The sequence below is a fragment of the Lissotriton helveticus genome, chromosome 10 (assembly GCF_964261635.1).
Source record: "Lissotriton helveticus chromosome 10, aLisHel1.1, whole genome shotgun sequence".
NCBI lineage: Eukaryota > Metazoa > Chordata > Amphibia > Caudata > Salamandridae > Lissotriton > Lissotriton helveticus.
The window spans coordinates 1202065605-1202087242 of NC_136071.1; the positions used below are offsets into that span (position 1 = coordinate 1202065605).

Genomic DNA, 21638 nt, shown 5'->3' on the forward strand with positions numbered 1-21638 from the left:
TGTAATCCAGACTATGTGTTACACTCACTAAGGTGTTTCTCTAAGTGTGAGAGGGGGATTCCCTTCTCATGTATACCTGTACGTACAACATTTAAGACATAGACATAACATGTAAGGAGAGGAGAGTCAATTGGCGAATCGCCACATAGTCATATACACAAAAGAAGCCGAAACTAAAGTGCATGGTGGGTAGACTATAGTCGGCTTAGGTGTAATGATGCTGGTGGTACCATTATGGTGAAAATCGCATCTAGTTTGGCGTGGTGTAGCTAAAACACGGGTATCACACATATGAATAAGTTACAAAGTGTGATGAGGCGTAAGTAATGGTTCTTACGCTGAGATTTAGCAGCCAAAGCTTCCTGAAGTGAAGCGGTAAGGCAGTGACCCTGTTGGGAAAATAATGTTGACCACTGGGATTGGAGACCTGTAAGGAGGAAAAGCGCTTACCCAAACTGGTTGCTTGGAGATTGTTATACTCACAGCCTTTCTGGTCAGAGCCTGCCTTGTACCTGTTGCGCCGTCCTCGTACTCCGGTAGAATGAGCTGGGATTTCTTGCTCGTTTATATATGCCTGTTAATTGAGTTAACGATCGGCACCTGTAGAGGGGAGTAAGGGTAGAAAGACTTCCCCGTGTGTGCCGGTGGCTGTATGCTCATGTGCGGTGGTCAGGCGCTGACTGTTGGCGCATGCGTGGGTCTGTCTATTCCTACTGCGCGTGTGCGGAGCTGAGAAGGCTATGAACTGTGTGTTCAGGACATGCGCGGTACTCAATGGGTAGCTCAGCGTCAATAGGGTGACTTTGTGAGTCACCGAACGTGTTACCAATACATGCGGTTTAAAAATAGCAAGAGTGAGAGAGCGTGTTTACCAACACGTGCGCAAAGGTTGCCATGCGTTTTGACAGTTGCATCCGGATGAACGACCAGATATTTCACGCATGGGCGTGGTAGTCCGTGGTCTAAAGTAGTAATAACTAATGCACATTCCTGGGCTTCAGTATGTTGGTGCATATGCTCATCAAGATGTGGCGTGGGAGGGAGGTAGTGCGGGGACCGGAGTTGAATAAACCTGGCAGGTATGGCTGTGAATGACAGTGTATCACAACCCGCTTTGAATTGGGGCATAAGTGGGGGCTGGAGGCCTCAGTTAGGTAAAGGGCCTCGTGTCATGTAAGTAAAATGACTTAAATGAATGAATCAGGAGTACTTAGGCACTGGTGATAGCCAGTGTATGCTGGTTATGCGAAAAAGTCAGCATGCGACCGAGTTCCAAGAGATCGCATCGTTTAGGCCATTGATTTGTGTGGAGAGGCGGTAGATCCAACGCTGTTCTTTGCTCAGCAGTCTTTTCTCATTGTCTACTACCAGCTCAGGGATTTGTTCGATGACGGTCCATGTGAGGTCATTAGGAGTATGGCCATGGGTGATGAAGTGGTTGGTTAGTTTACTAATGTTTTTCTTGCACCTAATGGTACTTCTGTGCTCAGTGACCCTAGTCCGTATTTTGCGGGTGGTCATGCCGATGTAGCGGAGACCGCAGGAGCAGGTGATGAGGTAAATCACATTCCGTGAATTGCAGTTAGTGTGGTTGCGTTGTGTCCACACTTTGTTGGATTCAAGTGCCAGAGTTTTGGAGTGGGTGGTTAGATGACACACACTGCAATCATTACAGGGGTAATGTCCAGTTACTTTAGGGAGGCCCCATGCGTGTAGAATAGTGTTAGGTTCTTGTGTGTTCTGCGTTTTGGGACGGGTGCTCACTAGTTGGTCCTTCAGGTTGTTGCATCTTTTGTAAGCAAATCGCGGTGTATCCACTGTCTCTGGCCGGAATTTAGAATCTTCCAGTTTTTCTTAATGAGTTTGGCTACCTCATTGGAGGCTGTGTTGTACGTCGTGACGCAGGTGATAAGTTGCTCCTGCTCTTATTTGGGAATGGTTTCAAGGAGGGCCTCTCTATTTTGATTCCTGGCCCTTTTCTTGGTTTTGGAGATGATGGCTTGTGGGTAGCCACGTGCCTCCAGTTTCTTGGATAGTTCAGAGGATAGTTTTTTATAGTCTGCTATGTCACTACAATTTCTGCGTATACGCAAAAACTGTCCGAAGGGAAGGTTCTCCCTTAGCGGGCGAGGGTGGAAGCTTGTGAAGTGGAGTAAAGAGTTTCTGGCCGTGGGTTTATAGAAGGTTGTTGTGGTGAGTCTGCCATCTTTGACTGTTATGTTTAGGTCTAGGAAGGCAAGTTGGTTTGCACTTATGGTGCTGGTGAACCTCAAGTATGGATCTCTGCCATTGAGCCAAATAAGGAACTGATCTAGGGTTGTTTGTGAACCCTGCCATATCACAAGGATGTCGTCAATATATCGGCGCCATGCGAGGATGTGGTTGGCATCGGGGTTTGTGCTGTCAGCAATGTGCAAACGTTCGAAGTGGTGGACGTAAAGGCCCGCCACGCTTGTGGCGAAGACGCTGCCCATGGATGTGCCATTGGTCTGGAGGTAGAAGGATCCGTCGTATTTAAAGTAGTTCTCCTTCAGTGCCAGTGTGGCACATTGCAGGATGAATTCCCTGGGGGTGTGGTAAGGCCATGGTGACTCCATGAGGATGTCCCTGAGTACTTTTATGGTGGCGTCCTGGGGCAGGCTGGTATAGAGGCTCTCAATGTCCAGTCCTACCAGGAGTTGTGTCTCTGTGTTGAATTCTGTGTTATTGATCACTTGTAGTAAGTGCCTGGTGGACAGCGCTGTGTTGAAATAACCTTGAAGGCCTCGGCACTCACTGTTCAGACATAGCTTACCAAGCAAGGCTGATATTATAAGCAAACATATTATTCTCGTGTAAAGCAAAATATTCTACTAGGCGAAAAGCTTTAATAACAAAATGTGTCGTGTGCAGAGGCTGCAGAAAAGGAAAATGGTGTTTAAACTTCTATGACTATGACTATGCTAACATAACACAGTGTGAAGGCAAACCCTATCTACATGACACTAGCTTAACTGTTTTGGCTGGACTGTTCTGATTGAAGCAGGGTCAAGACGGATTTGCATGAGATACACACACACACACTATTCTTTAGTGGAGGAGACAGTGCTGGAAGGGGGAATAAAACACAGAACCCTGATGTGTGATACAGATATGAAATGCCAATGTTTAGGTCTGAATCAAAATCATGGGCGCCCACAGTGACGTGTCACTTTCTGAACACTGTGACCAGGAAGCAAAGGATTCCCAGAATATGGGCGCTGCTTTCTGTGCCCACAAAAGGTCACGGAGAGGAGGGCAGCATGTGCTGTGAGTGGAGGGAGATACAGAGCCCCAGGGCCAGGACACATTGCTGCAGCGTGTACTGTGAGTGGAGGGGGAGGGGGGAGTCACAGAGCGCTCGGGGGTCTCAGAAGGCCATAGTTTGGCATTGCGTCCATCCTTCGCCGTGCCAGAGTACCAGCACTGAGGGACAGAGCGGGCAGTGCTCTAGTGCCACACCTTACACCGCTTTATAAAATTTTAAAAATGCTTCTAGTACATTATGCATGCAGTATGCTTACTCCTCAGGGAATGTGAGTAGACACACAAGTGACTTGCATTCCTCAGGGTAAAACCCATGGCACTTCTCTCTGCTCCTGCTTTGGGGGCCTCTGCTGCTTTCTTCCTCCCAGAGCAGTCAAAAATGGCGCCATCTTAATAATAATAATAATAATAATAAGGTAGCTTATTAAGCGCCTGGTGACGCCATCCCGGCGTGTCCCCGCTCTGTGGAGAGCAAGTAGTCAGAGACATATAGACCTCCCAACACCCACCGCCAGTCCCATTGCTTATAGTTTATATAAGTGTGTTTTCAGCATTGTTCTAAATTTTGTTTCAGATTCTTCCAGCCTTAGGGGTGAGGGAAGAGCATTCCAGTTTTTTGCCACTACATATCTAAAAGAGCGCCCACCTAGTTTTGCTCTTTTTATACGGGGAATCGTCAGTAAACCCATCCCCTCTGATCGTAGGGCTCTGGTTGGCTCATACCTAAGTACTAGATCAAGCAAATAGGGAGGGGCCTTGCGTTGAAGTATCCTGTGGCACATTAAGAGGGCTTTGAACATCACTCTTTTCTTGATCGATAGCCAGTGTAGAGCCGCTAATGCTGGTTTTGATGCTGCTCTTCTGGGGAGTCGTAATACAAGACAAGCTGCTGTATTTTGGAGGACCTGTAGGCGCTTTAAACTGTATTCTGTAGCACCCAGGAACAGAACATTCCCGTAGTCCATACGAGAGGTAACCAACGCCTGGGTCATAGTGCGTCTGGCCTCCAACGGGAGTAGATGCAGGGTGCGATTTAGTGTTTTCAGGACTCCAAAGCATTTTCCTACGAGGCGACGAATGTGGCCTCCATAGGACAGAGAGGGGTCCATCCATATACCCAGGTTTTTGGCTTCTATACAGGGAACAGGTGTGGGACCTAGACACGTCGGCCACCAGTCTGGAGACCAACTCAAGTTGTTTCCTCCCACCACCATTACCTCTGTTTTAGATCCATTTAGTTTTAGACAACGTGTGTCCATCCATTCAGCTAGTGCTTGCATGCAGGCCTTAGAATTAGACACTGCCATTGCTGGTGCTTCAAACCTTCTGCAGCAAGTAGATGTCAGTGAGCTGCGCTTGGAACCAAGAGACCCCTTGGTGCTGAAGGTAAGCTTCACCCCTTACCCTGCACTGTCCAGCACACCCCTCTTACACCATCAGCGGAAGAGGATGGCGGTCACCTCAGAGCTCCAGTACTTGGCAGTCTTGTCGAAGCTCCACTAACCCCAGCGGGTCTTCCTATTAAGAGGGAGTGGTGGGTAAAGCATGCAATCTACTAGCATTGATAGAAGTTCAAATAGTTGTTGTTTACTGTCCCTCATCACCGCTGACCGCACTCTCCAGGACCCTGGGTGATGTTGCCACCTGACACCCAGAAGTCCGTAATAAATGCCCTGATAACCTCTCGGTTGGATTACGGAAATGTACTTTACTTAGGGGCAAACAAGGCAGTCACGAGACGTCTCCAACTAGTTCAAAATGCTGCTGCGCGTTTACTTTGCGGCAGTCACAGAACTGATCACATCACGGGACGCCTACGCGACCTTCACTGGCTTAAAGTAGAGAGCCGAGTCAAATTAAAAACATTGAGCTACATGCATAAAATAAAAACAGGTAACGCACCCAGTTATGTACAATCTCTTGTTAAAACCTATACACCTGCACGCTGTCTCCGTTCCTCATCACAAGGCTTTTTCTGATTGCCCAAATATAGACTTGGAAGAATGGGCGGCAGATCTTTTTCCTTTTTAGGTCCCAGACTTTGGAATTCTCTCCCTTTCACCATTCGTTCAGAGGCCAGCTATGTTCGTTTCCGTAGAGCTATAAAGACCTGGCTGTTCAACCAATAATCCCTCAGCTTGTTAGTTTTTCTTCTAGCCTCTCTGGTTCACTGCCTCTTTTAGCGCCGGGTAGCTGTCGCGCTCTACAAGCTCAACAAATAAATAAATAAATACACGTTGATGTGCCTGATGGTTGTCTTCATTCTTCTTCCTTCCCAGAATGCAGCTCTTCCACTGCCTGGCGCACAGTGGCACGGGGGGTCGCACGCTGCTGGTGGACGGGTTCTACGCAGCGGACCAGCTACGTCAGCACCACCCGGACGACTTCCACCTTCTCAGCACGGTGCCTCTGAAGCACGAGTACATCGAGCACACGCACATCTGCGACAACCACATGATTGGCGTGGGACCGGTGCTCAGCGCCTACTCCTGGAACAAGGAGCTCTACATGATCAGGTGCTCGCTCTGGAATGGGAGGATGAAATCACTGCTTCTTTACAGTGGAGTTTGGCATACTGTTCTCCAAGTAAAGTTATCTACTCATTGTTTACGTGTAACTAGGCTTCCTCTTAAAGTTCAAACACAAGAGGCTCATGCAGAACAGAGGTCTATGGATGGTGAGAAACCCCTGGGATTTGCCCAACGCCCTGCGGCTCGTTTTTGTGTGCTTTGTCAGTGATCACTGCTCCTTACGGGGGTCCTGCGAGAAGCCTCTTCATTGGGAGGCTGAGTTGTTAGTTTCAAGGGCTAGTGGCATTCACTGTGGTGTGCTTGGGCAATGCAGGACTGCATGCTGGGCGGTGGCAGAACCTCTCTTGGTCTCTGAGTGTTGGATGGAGGGGCTGTGGCAAGCCTTATATTCATGGTGTGAATGACCCCAATGTCTGAATTATTTAAAGACATGCTCTCCTTCTCTCTAGATATAACAACTATGACCGCGCTGTCATCACCACTGTTCCTCATGACGTTGTGCACCGCTGGTACGTGGCACACCGGACTCTGACCACAGAGCTGAGGAAGCCGGAGAACGAGCTGTGGGTGAAGCTGAAGCCAGGACTGGTAGGTTCTAGAGTGCGTGCCCTGCTGCCCCTGGGCACTGTCGCATGTTGGTGCCAGGTGCGCGTCCCAAGCCTTTCCCACTGTGTTTGTTGATTTGGTATGTGCTCGCTGAGAAAGGTCTTGGCAACGTAGGGTGTTGTTATAGATGCCTCCAGCAGCCCTGTCCTGGAAGTGCATGGATAGGCTGTGAGCCTTGGCTGAGGTTAGTAGGGCACCAGAGCCATTGGTTCCAGCGGGGATCTTCCAGGGGTTTTACCATCTGTCAAACAAGTGAAATCGAATAAAAGGTGAAAACAAAATGGTAAGAAAGAAAAGACTTGTGTCAATGTCGGTCATAAGGATGAGAGACTTAAAAATAATGAATTGCAGTCTCTCTGCTGCCTCTCAAAGAGAAATGCAAGGATGGTAGTAGAGTCCTGACTTCAGAGTTCTTGTGTCAGTGGCCCCGTGCCCACAACTAAGGACATTCCAACACAGCATGAAATCCATGTCACATACACACAGGGTTCACACCTCCCCGAAGAACGGCGCAGAGGCTGCAGCCCTTCTCAAGAAATGATAGAGGACGAACAACATGAAATGGAGGCTCCAGATGAGAAATGGAGACGGAGACACAAGACAACTAGTGGTCCATCATTCAGCAGATGGAACCAGAGCTCAAGTTCCAAGGGGGCTGCAGGTTCCAGCTGCCACTTCCCAAGATGCCTCCATCTCCCTGCGACCAACAGCGCTGGCAGTGCAATTGAAAAGAAGTGAGAAGAGATATGTCAGGAGTCCTGTCATCTGCCATGTTTGTCCCAATGTCTCCACCAGGGAAGGCAGAAGATGCTGAGTGAGGCAACTACATCTGCCAGGCAGGTCACCCCAACCCGCAAGGGTCGATCTGCCAACACCTGGCAGAAGAGAGGTGATGGAAGCCCCTACAGCAGCATCTCCATCAGTGGTCCATCAGTGGCTGCTCTATGCTGGACCGCAGTCTGTGTGCAAGGTGTCACACAAAGTGATCTTTTCTTATTAGATCCTGCAGTCTCTGGTGAGACTGCCTGGTGGAGAAAGGCATCTGACTTCTTTTCAACTCGCAGGGCTCCTTTGGTTTACTTATGAAGTCCACTCACAACTGGATACCTTCAAATTGAACTTTACTTTGTTTACTCACATCTGGAAACATTGACCGGAACAGTTAAGACTTACATGGTCTGATCAATGAATTGATGCCCACGGAACCGTCACACACTAGACACCCACAGCATTTTAATATGCATGTCTCTGTTCAGAAAGGCCAACCCCACAACCTGACAGTTCCTCCAAACTCCCATCTGACACCCCTACTTCAAGCATGTTTTCTAAAAATTAACTTCTTTTGCTAAGAACTGGGGAATAAGGCGTGATCCTCTAAAACAGACTTGTCATCCTAACTCCTTGACATGCACTTATATTCTAGCTTTTTGGCATTTGTTTCTCAAAGGATTCTATTTGTCTGCAGTTGTTGCTTGGTGAGGTAGAAATTCACCTTCTTACTGTCAATTCCTGAAGATTCCCTGCCGGGTTTTGTAGGTTTTCAGTGGTGCTGCAGCCATTGGTTGTTAAATGAAGGGTGTCCGTGTTGCTTCCGTCATTGGTTGTTGAATGAAGGGGTTCAGTGTTGCTGCAATCATTGGTTGTGAAATGAAGGGTACCAGTACTGCAGCAGTCAGTGGTTGTTGAATGAAGGGTGTCAGTGTTGCTGCCGTCATTGGTTGTTGAATGAAGGGGTTCAGTGTTGCTGCCTCATTGGTTGTTGAATGAAGGGGTTCAGTGTTGCTGCCGTCATTGGTTGTTGAATGAAGGGGTTGTGTTGCTGCCGTCATTGGTTGTTGAATGAAGGGGTTCAATGTTGCTGCCGTCATTGGTTGTTAAATGAAGTGTGTCAGTGTTGCTGCAGTCATTGGTTGTTAAATGAAGGGTGTCAGTGTTGCTGCAGTCATTGGTTGTTAAATGAAGGGTGTCAGTGTTGCTGCAGTCATTGGTTGTTGAATGAAGGGGTTCAGTGTTGCTGCAGCCATTGGTTGTTAAATGAAGGGTGTCAGTGTTTCTGCAGTCATTGGTTGTTAAATGAAGGGTGTCAGTGTTGCTGGAGTCATTGGTTGTTAAATGAAGGGTGTCAGTGTTGCTGCCGTCATTGGTTGTTAAATGAAGGGTGTCAGTGTTGCTGCAGTCATTGGTTGTTGAATGAAGGGGTTCAGTGTTGCTGCAGTCATTGGTTGCTAAATGAAGGGTGTCAGTGTTGCTGGAGTCATTGGTTGTTAAATGAAGGGTGTCAGTGTTGCTGCCGTCATTGGTTGTTAAATGAAGGGTGTCAGTGTTGCTGCAGTCATTGGTTGTTGAATGAAGGGGTTCAGTGTTGCTGCAGTCATTGGTTGTTAAATGAAGGGTGTCAGTGTTGCTGCCGTCATTGGTTGTTAAATGAAGGGTGTCAGTGTTGCTGCAGTCATTGGTTGTTGAATGAAGGGGTTCAGTGTTGCTGCAGTCATTGGTTGTTAAATGAAGGGTGTCAGTGTTGCTGCAGTCATTGGTTGTTAAATGAAGGGTGTCAGTGTTGCTGGAGTCATTGGTTGTTAAATGAAGGGTGTCAGTGTTGCTGCCGTCATTGGTTGTTAAATGAAGGGGTTCAGTGTTGCTGCAGTCATTGGTTGTTGGATGAAGGGCTTGTGTTGCTGCAGTCATTGGTTGTTGAATAAAGGGTGTCAGTGTTCCCGCAGTCATTGGTTGGTAAATGAAGGGTGTCCGTTTTGCTGCAGTCATTGTTTGTTAAATGAAGCGTGTCCGTGTTGCTGGAGTCATTGGTTGTTCAATGAAGGTTTTCAGTGTTACTGGAGTCATTAGTTGTTAAATGAAGGGTGTCACTGTTGCTGGAGTCATTGGTTGTTGAATGAAGGGGTTCAGTGTTGCTGCAGTCATTGGTTGTTAAATGAAGGGTGTCAGTGTTCCTGCAGTCATTGGTTGTTAAATGAAGGGTGTCAGTGTTGCTGCCGTCATTGGTTGTTGAAATAAGGGGTTTAGTGTTGCTGCCGTCATTGGTTGTTAAATGAAGGGTGTCAGTGTTGCTGCTGTCATTGGCTGTTGAATGCAGGGGTTCAGTGTTGCTGGCGTCATTGGTTGTTAAATGAAGCGGTTCAGTGTTACTGGAGTAATTGGTTGTTAAATGAAGGGTGTGTCAGTGTTGCTGCCGTCATTGGCTGTTGAATGAAGGTTTTTAGTGTTGCTGCCGTCATTGGTTGTTAAATGAAGGGTGTCTGTGTCAGTGTTGCTGGAGTCATTGGTTGTTGAATGAAGGGGTTCAGTGTTGCTGCCGTCATTGGTTGTTGAATGAAGGGTGTCAGTGTTGCTGCCCTCATTGGTTGTTAAATGAAGGGTGTCAGTGTTGCTGCCGTCATTGGTTGTTAAATGAAGGGGTTCAGTGTCGCTGCCGTCATTGGTTGTTAAATGAAGGGTGTCAGTGTTGCTGCCGTCATTGGTTGTTAAATGAAGGGTGTCAGTGTTGCTGCCGTCATTGGTTGTTGAATGAAGGGGTTCAGTGTTGCTGCCGTCATTGGTTGTTAAATGAAGGGTGTCAGTGTTGCTGCCATCATTGGTTGTTGAATGAAGGGGTTCAGTGTTGCTGCCGTCATTGGTTGTTAAATGAAGCGATTCAGTGTTGCTGCAGTCATTGGTTGTTAAATGAAGGGTGTCAGTGTTGCTGCAGTCATTGGTTGTTGAATGAAGGGGTTTAGTGTTGCTGCTGTCATTGGTTGTTGAATGAAGGGGTTCAGTGTTGCTGCAGTCATTGGTTGTTGAATGAAGGGGTTCAGTGTTGCTGGAGTCATTGGTTGTTAAATGAAGGTCGTCTTAGTGTTGCTGCCATCATTGGCTTTTGAATGAAGGTTTTCAGTGTTGCGGCTGTCATTGGTTGTTGACTGCAGGGGTTCAGTGTTGCTGGAGTCATTGGTTGTTCAATGAAGGTTTTCAGTGTTACTGGAGTCATTGGTTGTTAAATGAAGGGTGTCACTGTTGCTGGAGTCATTGGTTGTTGAATCAAGGGGTTCAGTGTTGCTGCAGTCATTGGTTGTTAAATGAAGGGTGTCAGTGTTCCTGCAGTCATTGGTTGTTAAATGAAGGGTGTCAGTGTTGCTGCCGTCATTGGTTGTTGAAATAAGGGGTTTAGTGTTGCTGCCGTCATTGGTTGTTAAATGAAGGGTGTCAGTGTTGCTGCTGTCATTGGCTGTTGAATGCAGGGGTTCAGTGTTGCTGGCGCCATTGGTTGTTAAATGAAGCGGTTCAGTGTTACTGGAGTAATTGGTTGTTAAATGAAGGGTGTGTCAGTGTTGCTGCCGTCATTGGCTGTTGAATGAAGGTTTTTAGTGTTGCTGCCGTCATTGGTTGTTAAATGAAGGGTGTCTGTGTCAGTGTTGCTGGAGTCATTGGTTATTAAATGAAGGGTGTGTCAGTGTTGCTGCCGTCATTGGCTGTTGAATGAATGGTGTGTCAGTGTTGCTGCCGTCATTGGCTGTTGAATGAAGGTTCTTAGTGTTGCTGCATTCATTGGTTGTCATTTCACAGTCTTGTGCCCAAGGGGGGTGGATAGGAATCATTATTTTTCTGCCAGGGTAATCTTCACAATGAGAGAGACCATTCACTGCCCCAATACCCTTCTTTGTTGATCTTCTGACTTGGGTGGATGGCAATGTCTGGGGTGCACTATATAAATGTTCAGACTCTCCCCCTCATGCATGTCATGCACCCCTTGGGATTATAAAAACAAGTTTGACAGTGGAACCCTCAGATCTCAGCACCTGGCCTGCTATCCCTCTGATATTCTGGACCCTCTCTTCTTATTGGGGCCTGTGTGCACACTGAAACGCACCCCCCGTCACTGAGCAAATCCCTAAGGGATCATAACAATATACAACCTAAGCACAGGTGCACCACACATTGAGACTGGACAAAAGACTATGTTATTTTAGATCCAGCACCAATCTTATTCAAAGTTTTCTTTTTAATCCAATTTCATCAGTGTTCACAAAGATACAGCTGACGCGTTTCGTTCCGTTAAAGGACTTCTTCAGGGCTGTTAATTTAAACAAATATAAAATGCATATCAATATACAAAAGTAAAAACCACATATAATCCATACGTACTATACATACTTTTTCGAAAAAAAGTAGCACAGATGGGCCTGGTCTGCATCTTGTTTGGCAGATAGAGAATTGCCATATGTAGCAGAGAGGGCTTGTTTGGAAGAAAGTTCGGATTGATAAAGCAGTGCAATAAGTAGCAGAGATGGACTGGGTCTGCATTTTGTTAGGAAGTACGTTCGGGACTCATACAGCAGTACAATGAGTAGCGGAGATGGGATGGGTCTGCATTTTGTTTGGAGAGTACTTTCATGTTGGATATAGCGGTCTTAGGAGAATATCCCTGAAACTTTATTTTTTGTCCTCCTAGTCTTCACCTACTCTCTATTCATGACCCTAGAACTTGGAGCATATTCCTACTGCACTGCAATGGTATTATACGAGAACCCTACCCACACTGGTTAGGAGCAGGGTGCTTGTACGATTGGGCTAAGTGTCGTCCCAGGGAGTGCCCTATGAAAAGGTACACCCAATGCCCAAGACGAGTACGGCATTGGCGAGTAGGAAGACGTGGCACTGATTATGGCCCGCGGGACTCGTTGGTCCATTATGTCTCCAACTCAGGTTGTCATCTCCACGGGTGAGCCATCCCGGACGGGGCCTTCCCTACTGCTGGAGCGGCTCTACGGTACTTCCTGACGGGTGCAGCTTGGGGTAGGCAAGGAGCTCGGTGGGGCCAGAGCATGACCACTGCCTGAACAGGGTAGAGCACCTACGTCGGAGGTCAGTTGACCTCCATGGGACACCTTCTGAGGTTGCTGTGGGCCCTTTGCGACCCTAGGGCCAGAGCCCTTCCCCACTGTTGGTGCAGTGTGGAAGTGTGCGCACCCTTCCTACGTCTCATAGGCAGTAGCTCTTAGCAGAGAGCATGATGAAGATCGTCCACCTGTCATGACAAGCGGTGGGTACGCTAGCACCGAGGTTGTGCTGGGCTTGTGTCCGGCTTGCTAGTGCTGGTTGACCTGAGCCCTTGCGCCAGTGATATTTTTAGGCCTCCACCTCCAGCCTGCCAAGAAGGGCTGGTGTGCTCGTTGACACCACAGAAGTTCTTAACGTGACCACCTTTGTCATCCGGGTAGCATATGGACACCACGGGTGTCCTTGAGATTCAGGCCTCTGGCTTGCGATGGCATGCCGGTGTACGTGCTGGTTCTCGGGTGGAGTCCTAAGGCTCTGGGCCCTTTTCCACTGTACTGCAGTGGGAAAGTGCACATAGGACATGGTGCAGACATAATGCTTGTAAATGCTGTTCAGGCCTGCAATTGCGGCCTGAGTGCGCACTTAACACCTCTGGTGTGGTTTACCAGCATGTCCGACCTGCTATTGCGGACCAGTGTGCGCACTCGCATAGACTGTGCTTTTAAACATGTGTCCTAACTGCCACAGCAGGTCTGTGAGAATGCTCTTGCATGTTTACTCCTGTTGGCCCATAGCAGACATGGTCCATAGGGAGGAGGCCTTTAGCCTCCACTAGGATGGAAGGTGAAGGGCTGGGCAGGCACTCATGGGTGTCACCTGCCCTGGTAGAATGGAAGACCCATGAGGGTTCCCCTACGAAGGAGGCTTGTGTAAGAAAGTGGCTCTGTATATTCTGCACCAAAGTAAGGTACAGTGTGCACAGAGTCCACAGTCCCCAGAGGTTTGGCAGAAGTTAGATATAACCTTACTCTCTAAAGTGGTAGCTGGGTCGAGCAGCAAGGCAGTATCAGAGGACAGTGTAAAGCATTTGTTGTTCACACTCAGCCAGCAAGTGGTCTCACACACTCAAGAACTGAACTCTAGGCCAATTGTTTTGTATATAAAAATATATTGTTGTTTTATTTTAGAACCACAAGTAGGTATAAAAATACTTTCTCAGAATAAGATGCTACAGTTGAATACTTTCAATGAGCAATAGACTTTTAAATGCAATAGGTACAGAGGTTGCAATATGCAACACAAGTTAAACACAATTATAACATTGAGCTCAAGGGGATTTTAAGTAAAATGCAATATCATTTACTTTACCTATGCTTTTCTTACGGATGGATCCTGGATTCAGCCCTGGTGCATCTCCTGTAAACAGTTGAAAGAAATCGTTTTTGTTTCACAGGCGATTTTTAAGGAATATTTGTATGTTTCAAAAATCGACACAAGAATTTCTGGCAAAAACCAGCCAATGTTGTCCTATGGAGGAAAATCAGGTTATCGGAAAATCACAGTTGTAATTACTTTTTAAGGTCAGTGCTGGGCACAAAGATCCAGCACTCCGATCTCTCCTGGTAACAGGTGAGTAATTTTGTTTTCGTAGATCGGATAATTTTTTGTGAATATTTCAAAGTTTCAAAACTTGACACTTAGAAGAATTTCCAAGTGAAAACCAGTCAATGTTACGCTATGGAGAAAATGTAGGTTATCGATTTTCAGGTAAGTACTCGACTGGCAGAGTTAAGGTTCTGGGGTCAGACTCAGGGGTCTCCCAGGTTCAGGTAGGTACAGTAGTTATACCCTCAGCGGCACAGGGGCAGCCGGGTGCAGAGAGAGTAGGCTCAATGTTAGCCCATGGCGGGTGGGGGGCCTTTGGTTGAAGGCTGCTAGCAGGCAGACCACGCAGCTGTGGGAACTGAGTTCTGGGTCACTGACACAGGACAAGTGGAGAAGTAGAATAGAACAGATGCTGCACTTCCAGTGGCACTCGGGTGACTCGGTGCAGGGTGCTATTGGGCCGTCGGGCGCCCATTGGATTTCAATGGGAAAGCTGCAAGACGAACAAAGGCTACTAGCTCGGGGACAGCGATTTTCAGGTGTGATCACCAATTCAAGAGGTAAGTTGAGAAACTGTAGGTTAGGTAGACACCAAGGAGTTGGGCACAGGGGGCCGTTAGTGCCGGGTGCAGGGGTGTCTTTTGGTGTCGGGAAATCTTACCCATAGCTGGTCGCAGTTGGACGGGTCCCTTGTTTTGAGGCTGCAGGTATAGTCAGGAGCGTCGAGGAGGGTCCTTGGGTCACAGTCACCGGGGGGACATCCTCATGGTCTTTGTTCCGTCAGGCACAGGCACAGGCCAGGCTCGGCGGGTGCAGAGTGTGCTGGATTCGCAGTTCCTGGCTGGCACCAGGGGTTGTAGATCTTTGAGCAGAACCACTGCTCATGGGAGTCCCAGTCTTTGGATGAGCAAGGCAGTCAGGTCCTCCGGGGTTTTTGAGGTTGCTGCCCACAGGAGACGCCAGGGTTTAGCAGGAGCAGGTTCGAGGGTCGACAGGCCGGTAGGGCTGGGGTCAAGTCAGTTGGTGTAGTCCTCTTGTTAGCAGCTGCACGGCAGGTCTTCTTTCTTCTTGTTCTTCTTTGTAGTTTCGGAATCTGGATCTGAATAAGGAAGGTTCAGTGTGCCCCTAAATACTAAATTTAGGGGCTTTACAAGTAGGGGAAGTTCAGGGACCAATAGGTCCCATCCCTGGGGTGAGTACACCCCCTATCCTGCCACTCTCCAGTCGGAGGGGGCAGGAGCCTGTCTGATTGGGTAGGGCTTCCCATCCTCAAGATGGCGAGAGCCCGGGGTCGTGCTTCACCTCGCCTCCCCCATCTGAGGGGTGGAGTTGGCAGAGGCTGGCACACCCCCTTTCCTCACTTTGGTTTTCCCGCCAGAGTGGGGGTCAGAACCGGTGGAGGCCAGTTGCTGAGTACAGCAAGTGGCCTGGAGAAGCTCACAAAGGCGGCATGCCTTTGAAGCTTCCCCTGTCCATCCTGGGGGAGGAGGCCTAGCACCTCGCCCCAGGATGTGCATTGTTGCAGGCCCAGGAGAGCGGGGGGGCTCTCCACCCAGGGGTCCAGCAACATGTCTGCTGGGTGGCAGCCTAAGCAGCCTCTCAGGCAGGATGGGGGTTGTGGGTTAGTTTCAGGGGGCAACTCTAAGTTGCCCTCTGTCGTGCATTTTTACAATAAATCTCACACTGCCATCAGTGTGGATTTAATGTGCTGAGAAGTTTGATACCAAACTTCTCAGTCTTCAGTGTAGCCATCATGCTGCTGTGGAGTTTGTGATGACGACCTCCCAGCACCATATAGTCTTCATGGCAGCACTGAACTTACAGTGCCCAGGAATGGACCTGGGTACTGTAGGGGTACAGGGCTCATGCACCTGTACCCACACCACTGGCATAGGGCACCCATCTAGAGTGGTGACTGAGGTATGCCAGGGCAGTGTTTTGTGGGCATGGCACACAGGTTTGTGTGCCATGTCGACTCTTTGTTTTGTTCTGAACCAAGACACTCAGCCGGCAAAGGCAGTGTGTGTGTGTGTGTGTGTCAGGGCACAGGGCCTGTAAGAGTGGCACAATAAGTGCTGCAGCCCGTAGAGGCCTTGTCTGGTCCCAGTGCCCTGGGTACCTATGGTACCATTTACCAGGGGCAGACCCTTGTGGCCAGAGATGCAAATTGGTTTAGTTTTTGGGGAAAGAACACAGGTCCTGGGAACCTGATTGGCAGGGACCCAGGGCACACCAAGGAAAAGTGCTTCAGAAATCTGGCAAAAAGTAGGGGGGTTACAGCAACGGAAACCCACTGTTCGAGGCATGTGGGCTGCTAAATTCATATCTTTTGCATAGATCGCCGCCTAGTGTTGGGTCCGGATGATCGCACATTGTTGTCCTGGAAGAGTCTTCGAAGTATCCTGAGATAGGTGGCTCCTCCCCTGGACTACAGTGCGCATGGGCATCGGCTCCATCCCCAGATTTTTTTTTTCCGCCATTGGGTTCGGATGCGGTATCGACGTCTCTCTGTCGAAACCGAGAAAACTTACTTCTTTAAGGCCAAAAGGCCTTCGTTACCTACGTCGGTATTGTTTGCGTACGGTCTCGAGTTTATCCCGTCTCTTTGAGGCGGAATCTGCGGAGTCGAGTTACTCTTCGGACATCGAGGCCTTCTCATCGCAGCAAGACCACGACTTTTTCAACATGGACCGGAGCCCGTTTAAATACTGTCCCGTCTGTGGGTCCAAATATCCACATATCGACGTGCACCCGGTCTGCAATAAATGCCTCTCGCCGGAGCATAACGAGGAGAACTGCATGGCCTGCTCCAAGTTCAGGTCAAAGAAAACACTCAAGCTTCGGCGCGCGGTGCGCCTCGAGGCCCAGCGGGCGGCACCGGCACCCGATAACATCTTCGACGGCCCAGAAGAAGAGAGCCTACGCCATCATCTTCAAATCTCACCACCGGCGACGGAGGTCGAGGCCGATCCCGAAGAAGACGACGGGGTCTTGGAGCAAGACCTTGAATACGTCGACGAGGTAGGGGACGACGAAGAAGTTTATGGGGCCGCGGAAGATAGCTCAGGGGATGAGCTATGCCCCGACAGTTATACGGATCAGGCTCAGGTCACGGGATCGCCACTCGGCCTTACCCAAGACCCGGAACCGCAAGCCACGGCCCCGGAACCGCAAGCCACGGCCCCGCCTTCAGGCCCGGCCACGGACATTCATGCGGGGGCTACGCAGCCCATATCGAAACCGAAACTGAAACCAACGGTATCGACTGCACCTAAAATGGCCGACGCCAAATCGAAACCGAAACTACCGGATTCGAGTGCAACTAAGATGGCGGACGTTCCATCTAAACCACCAAAGCCTGCTACCTCATCGGCTCCGTCGACCTCCGGGCCACCGAAGTCGAAGAAGACTGTCGACTCGACAGTGCCGAAGTTATCGGCGGGGGATGCGTCCTCAAAGAAGGCCGTCCGTCAAGGGTCGACCGGAGCGGCGCAGGCGAAGTCTGCAAAAGTCGTCGACAAACACTCAGTGCCGACGGGGGCACCGTTAGACGGACGCATAGTCGAAGCGGAGTCTACAAAATCCTTCGGATCCAAGAGCGGAGCCTCGACTCATAAGTCCAAGGACTCTGTGTCTAAAGCTGCGGCATCAACGTCTAAGCCTCCAAAAGAGCCCCAGAAAGTCGGGGGCGGCGGCCCGTTGGCAGCATCCTCATCGGCGCCAGGTGCCTCGGCGAGTAGCGCATCCCAAATCACTAGTTCATTGCAACGGATTCGTGAGAAGGCTGCTGCGACGTCGGCCTCCGCGCTGTCGCACCTGAAGTCGCAAGACGTGCCTGCAAAGCCTACTGCCAAGCTTTTATACATTCTGCCGCCAAAGGAAGCACCAAAGGCCTTTGCACCAAAGACGGCGCCAAAGTCAACAAGCTCTTCCACGTCGGGCGGACTATCAGGTCGACAACACGACTCAGGAGACGAATCTGAGCGTTTTATCGACGCGAACACTGGCAAGTTGACACTTTATAAGCGGAAAATCACTTCCCAGCCAGTGGAATCCTATGTTATTCCACTAAAGAAGAAAAGGCCTACACAGGACATTCCTGAACTGGTTGAACCTATCCAGCCTCCGCCCAGGAGAAGTCCAACACCTTCCCCTGAACATTCTGGGGGAGAGGAAGAAGGACTGGATGACCAGTACAGTTTCCCCATCAATGACCCTGATTCACAACAGGATTCCTATGATGACACCGGTGACCAGGGACACCAACCTGTGGGACAAGACCCACAGCTTTTCAGTGCACGGGCATCCCCAACAGAGGATTCTGCAGGATTTCATGCACTAATTGAACGGGCAGCTGCTAATCATGACGTGGACATGCATGCTGACCCAGTGGAGGAAGATTTTCTATTTGACACTTTTTCTGTCTCTGAAAGAACAGTCAAGACACTTCCAATGCTAAAAGGGGTCCTTAAACATGCTGCAGAAATCTTTAAGGAGCCTACCAGAGCGAGAGTGGTCAACCCACGCATCGAGAAGAAATACAGGCCGGCACCTGCAGACCCAGCATATATTCGGGGGCAGTTGCCTCTTGACTCTCTTGTGGTCGCAAATGCCCGCAAACGGGCGAACTCCCAAACGACTGGTGAAGCTCCTCCCCCAGACAAGGAGTCTAAAGTGCTTGAGGCAGGCGGCAAAAGAATAGCTGCGCAGGCTGCCAATTTCTGGCGTATAGCGAACACGCAGGCGCTATTGGCACGTTATGATAGGGCGCATTACGACACCCTAGAGCAACTTTCACAACACCTGCCTACGCAGTTTCAAGAGGGTACCAAACTGCTCATAGAGGAGGGAAAACTCATCTCCAACGCAGCAATAAAATGTGGACTTGATGCTGCAGACACAGCAGCTAGGGCTATTAACACTAGCGTCATGCTAAGACGACAAGCGTGGCTACGCATATCAGGGTTTAAACCAGAGATTCAAACAACCATACTGAACCAGCCCGTCAATCCTGATAGACTGTTTGGTCCTGATGTTGACACCACCCTCGAAAAGATTAAGAAAGACAACGAAACAGCTAAATCTATGGGGGCCCTTCAGTCACAACAATTCCGGGGCAACACTTTTCGTCGCTCAGGTGCACGTGGGGTTACCCGAGGACAGATGGGTCAACAATCTCAGTTCACTAGAGGTGGAGCACAGTCCTCGTACCCCAAGCAGAATAAAGGGGGTTATCGAGGAAACAGCACCAGAGGACGTGGCAGAGGAAACAACAACTCCCGTTCCTCTGCCACTAACAAACAGTGACTCTCTGTCACTGCCCCCCGACCATTTAACACGTGTCGGGGGGAGACTCCAGCTGTTCCTGCCAGTCTGGACAAACATCACCACAGACAGGTGGGTAAGACAACTTGTCCAGTACGGTTATTGTCTAGAGTTAACGTCCACTCCACCCAACATTCCAGTAAGGCAACGACCTATGTCCGCAGAGCACTTGCACTTATTGCAGCAAGAAGTAGTGGTGATGCTGCAAAAAGGCGCAATCGAGCTCGTGCCAGTGGAGGAGGAAGGCACGGGGGTCTATTCCCTGTACTTCCTCATTCCAAAGAAAGACGGATCCCTCAGACCCATTCTGGATCTACGCCCCCTCAACCTGTATATACTGTCAGAACATTTCCATATGCTTACACTGCAACAGATTCTTCCCTTGCTGAACCAAGGGGACTTCCAAGCAACCTTAGACCTCAAGGATGCTTATTTCCACATACCACTACACCCGTCCCACAGGAAGTACCTCAGGTTCACTATCCAAGGCAGGCATTATCAGTTCAAAGTCTTACCCTTCGGAGTGACCACCGCCCCCAGAGTGTTTACCAAGTGTCTGGCGACGGTAGCGGCGCACCTCAGGAGGCAGAACATACATGTCTACCCCTACCTAGACGACTGGCTCATTCAAGCAAAGTCAGAACAACAGTGTGCCGCGGACATGTCGACCACCACAATCTGGGCTTCTCGTTGAACTACCCAAAGTCGCACCTTCAACCGGCACATGTGCGGCAGTTTCTGGGTGCGACAATAAATACCCTGACTGCGATGGCTCAGCCAAACAAGGTCAGAATAGACAGCATACAGTCTCTAATCCAAAGGTTCAGACCGCAACACTCGCTTCCAGCGCGAGTGTTCATGCAGTTGATAGGCATGATGGCCTCCTGCATCTTCATAGTCCCTCACGCGAGGTTGCATATGCGCCCGCTCCAGGAGTGCTTAGCAAATCAGTGGACACAGGCTCGGGGACAATTAACAGACCTAGTGTTGGTTACCGGTCGGGCATACAACTCTCTGCATTGGTGGAATCCACACAACCTTTGCAAGGGCCGACCGTTCCAGGAGCCAGTGCCACAGATTATCCTGACAACGGACGCATCTCTCCAGGGATGGGGAGCTCATGTGCTCAATTACACAGTGCAGGGACTATGGACGACGCAGCAACAGAAGATGCACATCAACTATTTAGAACTGATGGCAATCTTCATGGCGCTCAAGTCCTTCAATGTACATCTATGCAACAAGGTAGTGTTAGTCCGGACGGACAACATGACAGCGATGTACTACATCCAGAAGCAGGGAGGCACCCACTCGCCACAGCTGTCTCATCTGGCTCAGAGCATGTGGAAGTGGGCCATTCAGAGGAACATTTTCCTCATGGCAGAACACCTCCCGGGCAAGGACAATCAAATGGCGGATCTGCTCAGCAGATACAGCCATCAAATGCACGAGTGGGAGTTACATCCATCAGTACTCCGCCCGTACTTCCAGCAGTGGGGTCATCCGGCGATAGACCTGTTTGCCACAAGCGAAAACGCAAAATGCCAACACTTTGCCGCCAGGTTCCCTCACCCACAGTCGCAGGGGAATGCGATATGGATGAACTGGTCAGGCAAATTTGCGTACGCTTTTCCACCAGCACCTCTGATACCGCTGGTGGCAAGAAAACTACGGCAGCACTCGATGACACTCATCCTGGTTGCTCCAACGTGGGCACGCCAACCATGGTACACCACGTTTCTGGAACTCTCAGTGGTGCCGCATCAAAGGCTGCGCCTAACACCCAGGCTCTTGACGCAGAACCATGGAGACATTCAGCATCCAGATCCGCAACAGCTCAACCTGGCGATCTGGCTCCTGAAGTCCTAGAGTTTGGCTACCTTCACTTACCTCCAGAATGCATGGACATCATCAAAGAGGCAAGGAAGCCAACTACCAGAGCTTGCTATGCAGCAAAATGGAAGCGTTTCGTCATTCACTGTACAGCCAATAACATAAACCCGCTAGATGCATCTATCCCTAACATCATTTGCTATCTGTTACATCTTTACAAGTGCAATCTAGCGTACACTTCCATTCGGATCCATCTATCCGCCATAGCAGCTTATCTTCAGAACAGGCAACATCTCTCTGTCTTCAGAGTGCCTGCCATTAAAGCCTTCCTAAAGGGTCTGAAACGAGTCATTCCCCCAAGAACACCGCCAGCTCTGGTGTGGAACCTCAATGTGGTCCTCACCAGGCTGATGGGCCCACCTTTTGAGCCACTGCACTCGTGTGAACTCCAGTTCCTAACATGGAAAGTGGCTTTCCTTATTGTTATCACTTCACTGAGACGTGTCAGTGAGCTGCAAGCGCTCACAATCCAGGAGCCATTCATACAAATTCATACAAATAGGGTGGTACTACGCACTAACCCCAAATTCCTTCCGAAGGTGGTGTCACAGTTTCATCTCAACCAAACTATTGACCTGCCCGCATTCTTCCAAAACCCACAAACGGTGGCAGAAAGAATGC

At 49.5% G+C, this 21638-nt stretch overlaps 1 protein-coding gene across 2 annotated transcripts in view; it reads left to right on the forward strand.

Moving 5' to 3' along the window:
* TMLHE (trimethyllysine hydroxylase, epsilon) overlaps positions 1-21638 on the forward strand; it is a 123209-nt gene that overhangs the window by 93781 nt on the left and 7790 nt on the right. For both annotated transcript variants that reach the window (XM_078664063.1, XM_078664062.1), the window contains 2 exons: positions 5565-5801; positions 6266-6404. In XM_078664063.1, the coding sequence (XP_078520189.1) occupies positions 5565-5801; positions 6266-6404 (376 nt within the window). The remainder of the gene's footprint in view (positions 1-5564; positions 5802-6265; positions 6405-21638) is intronic.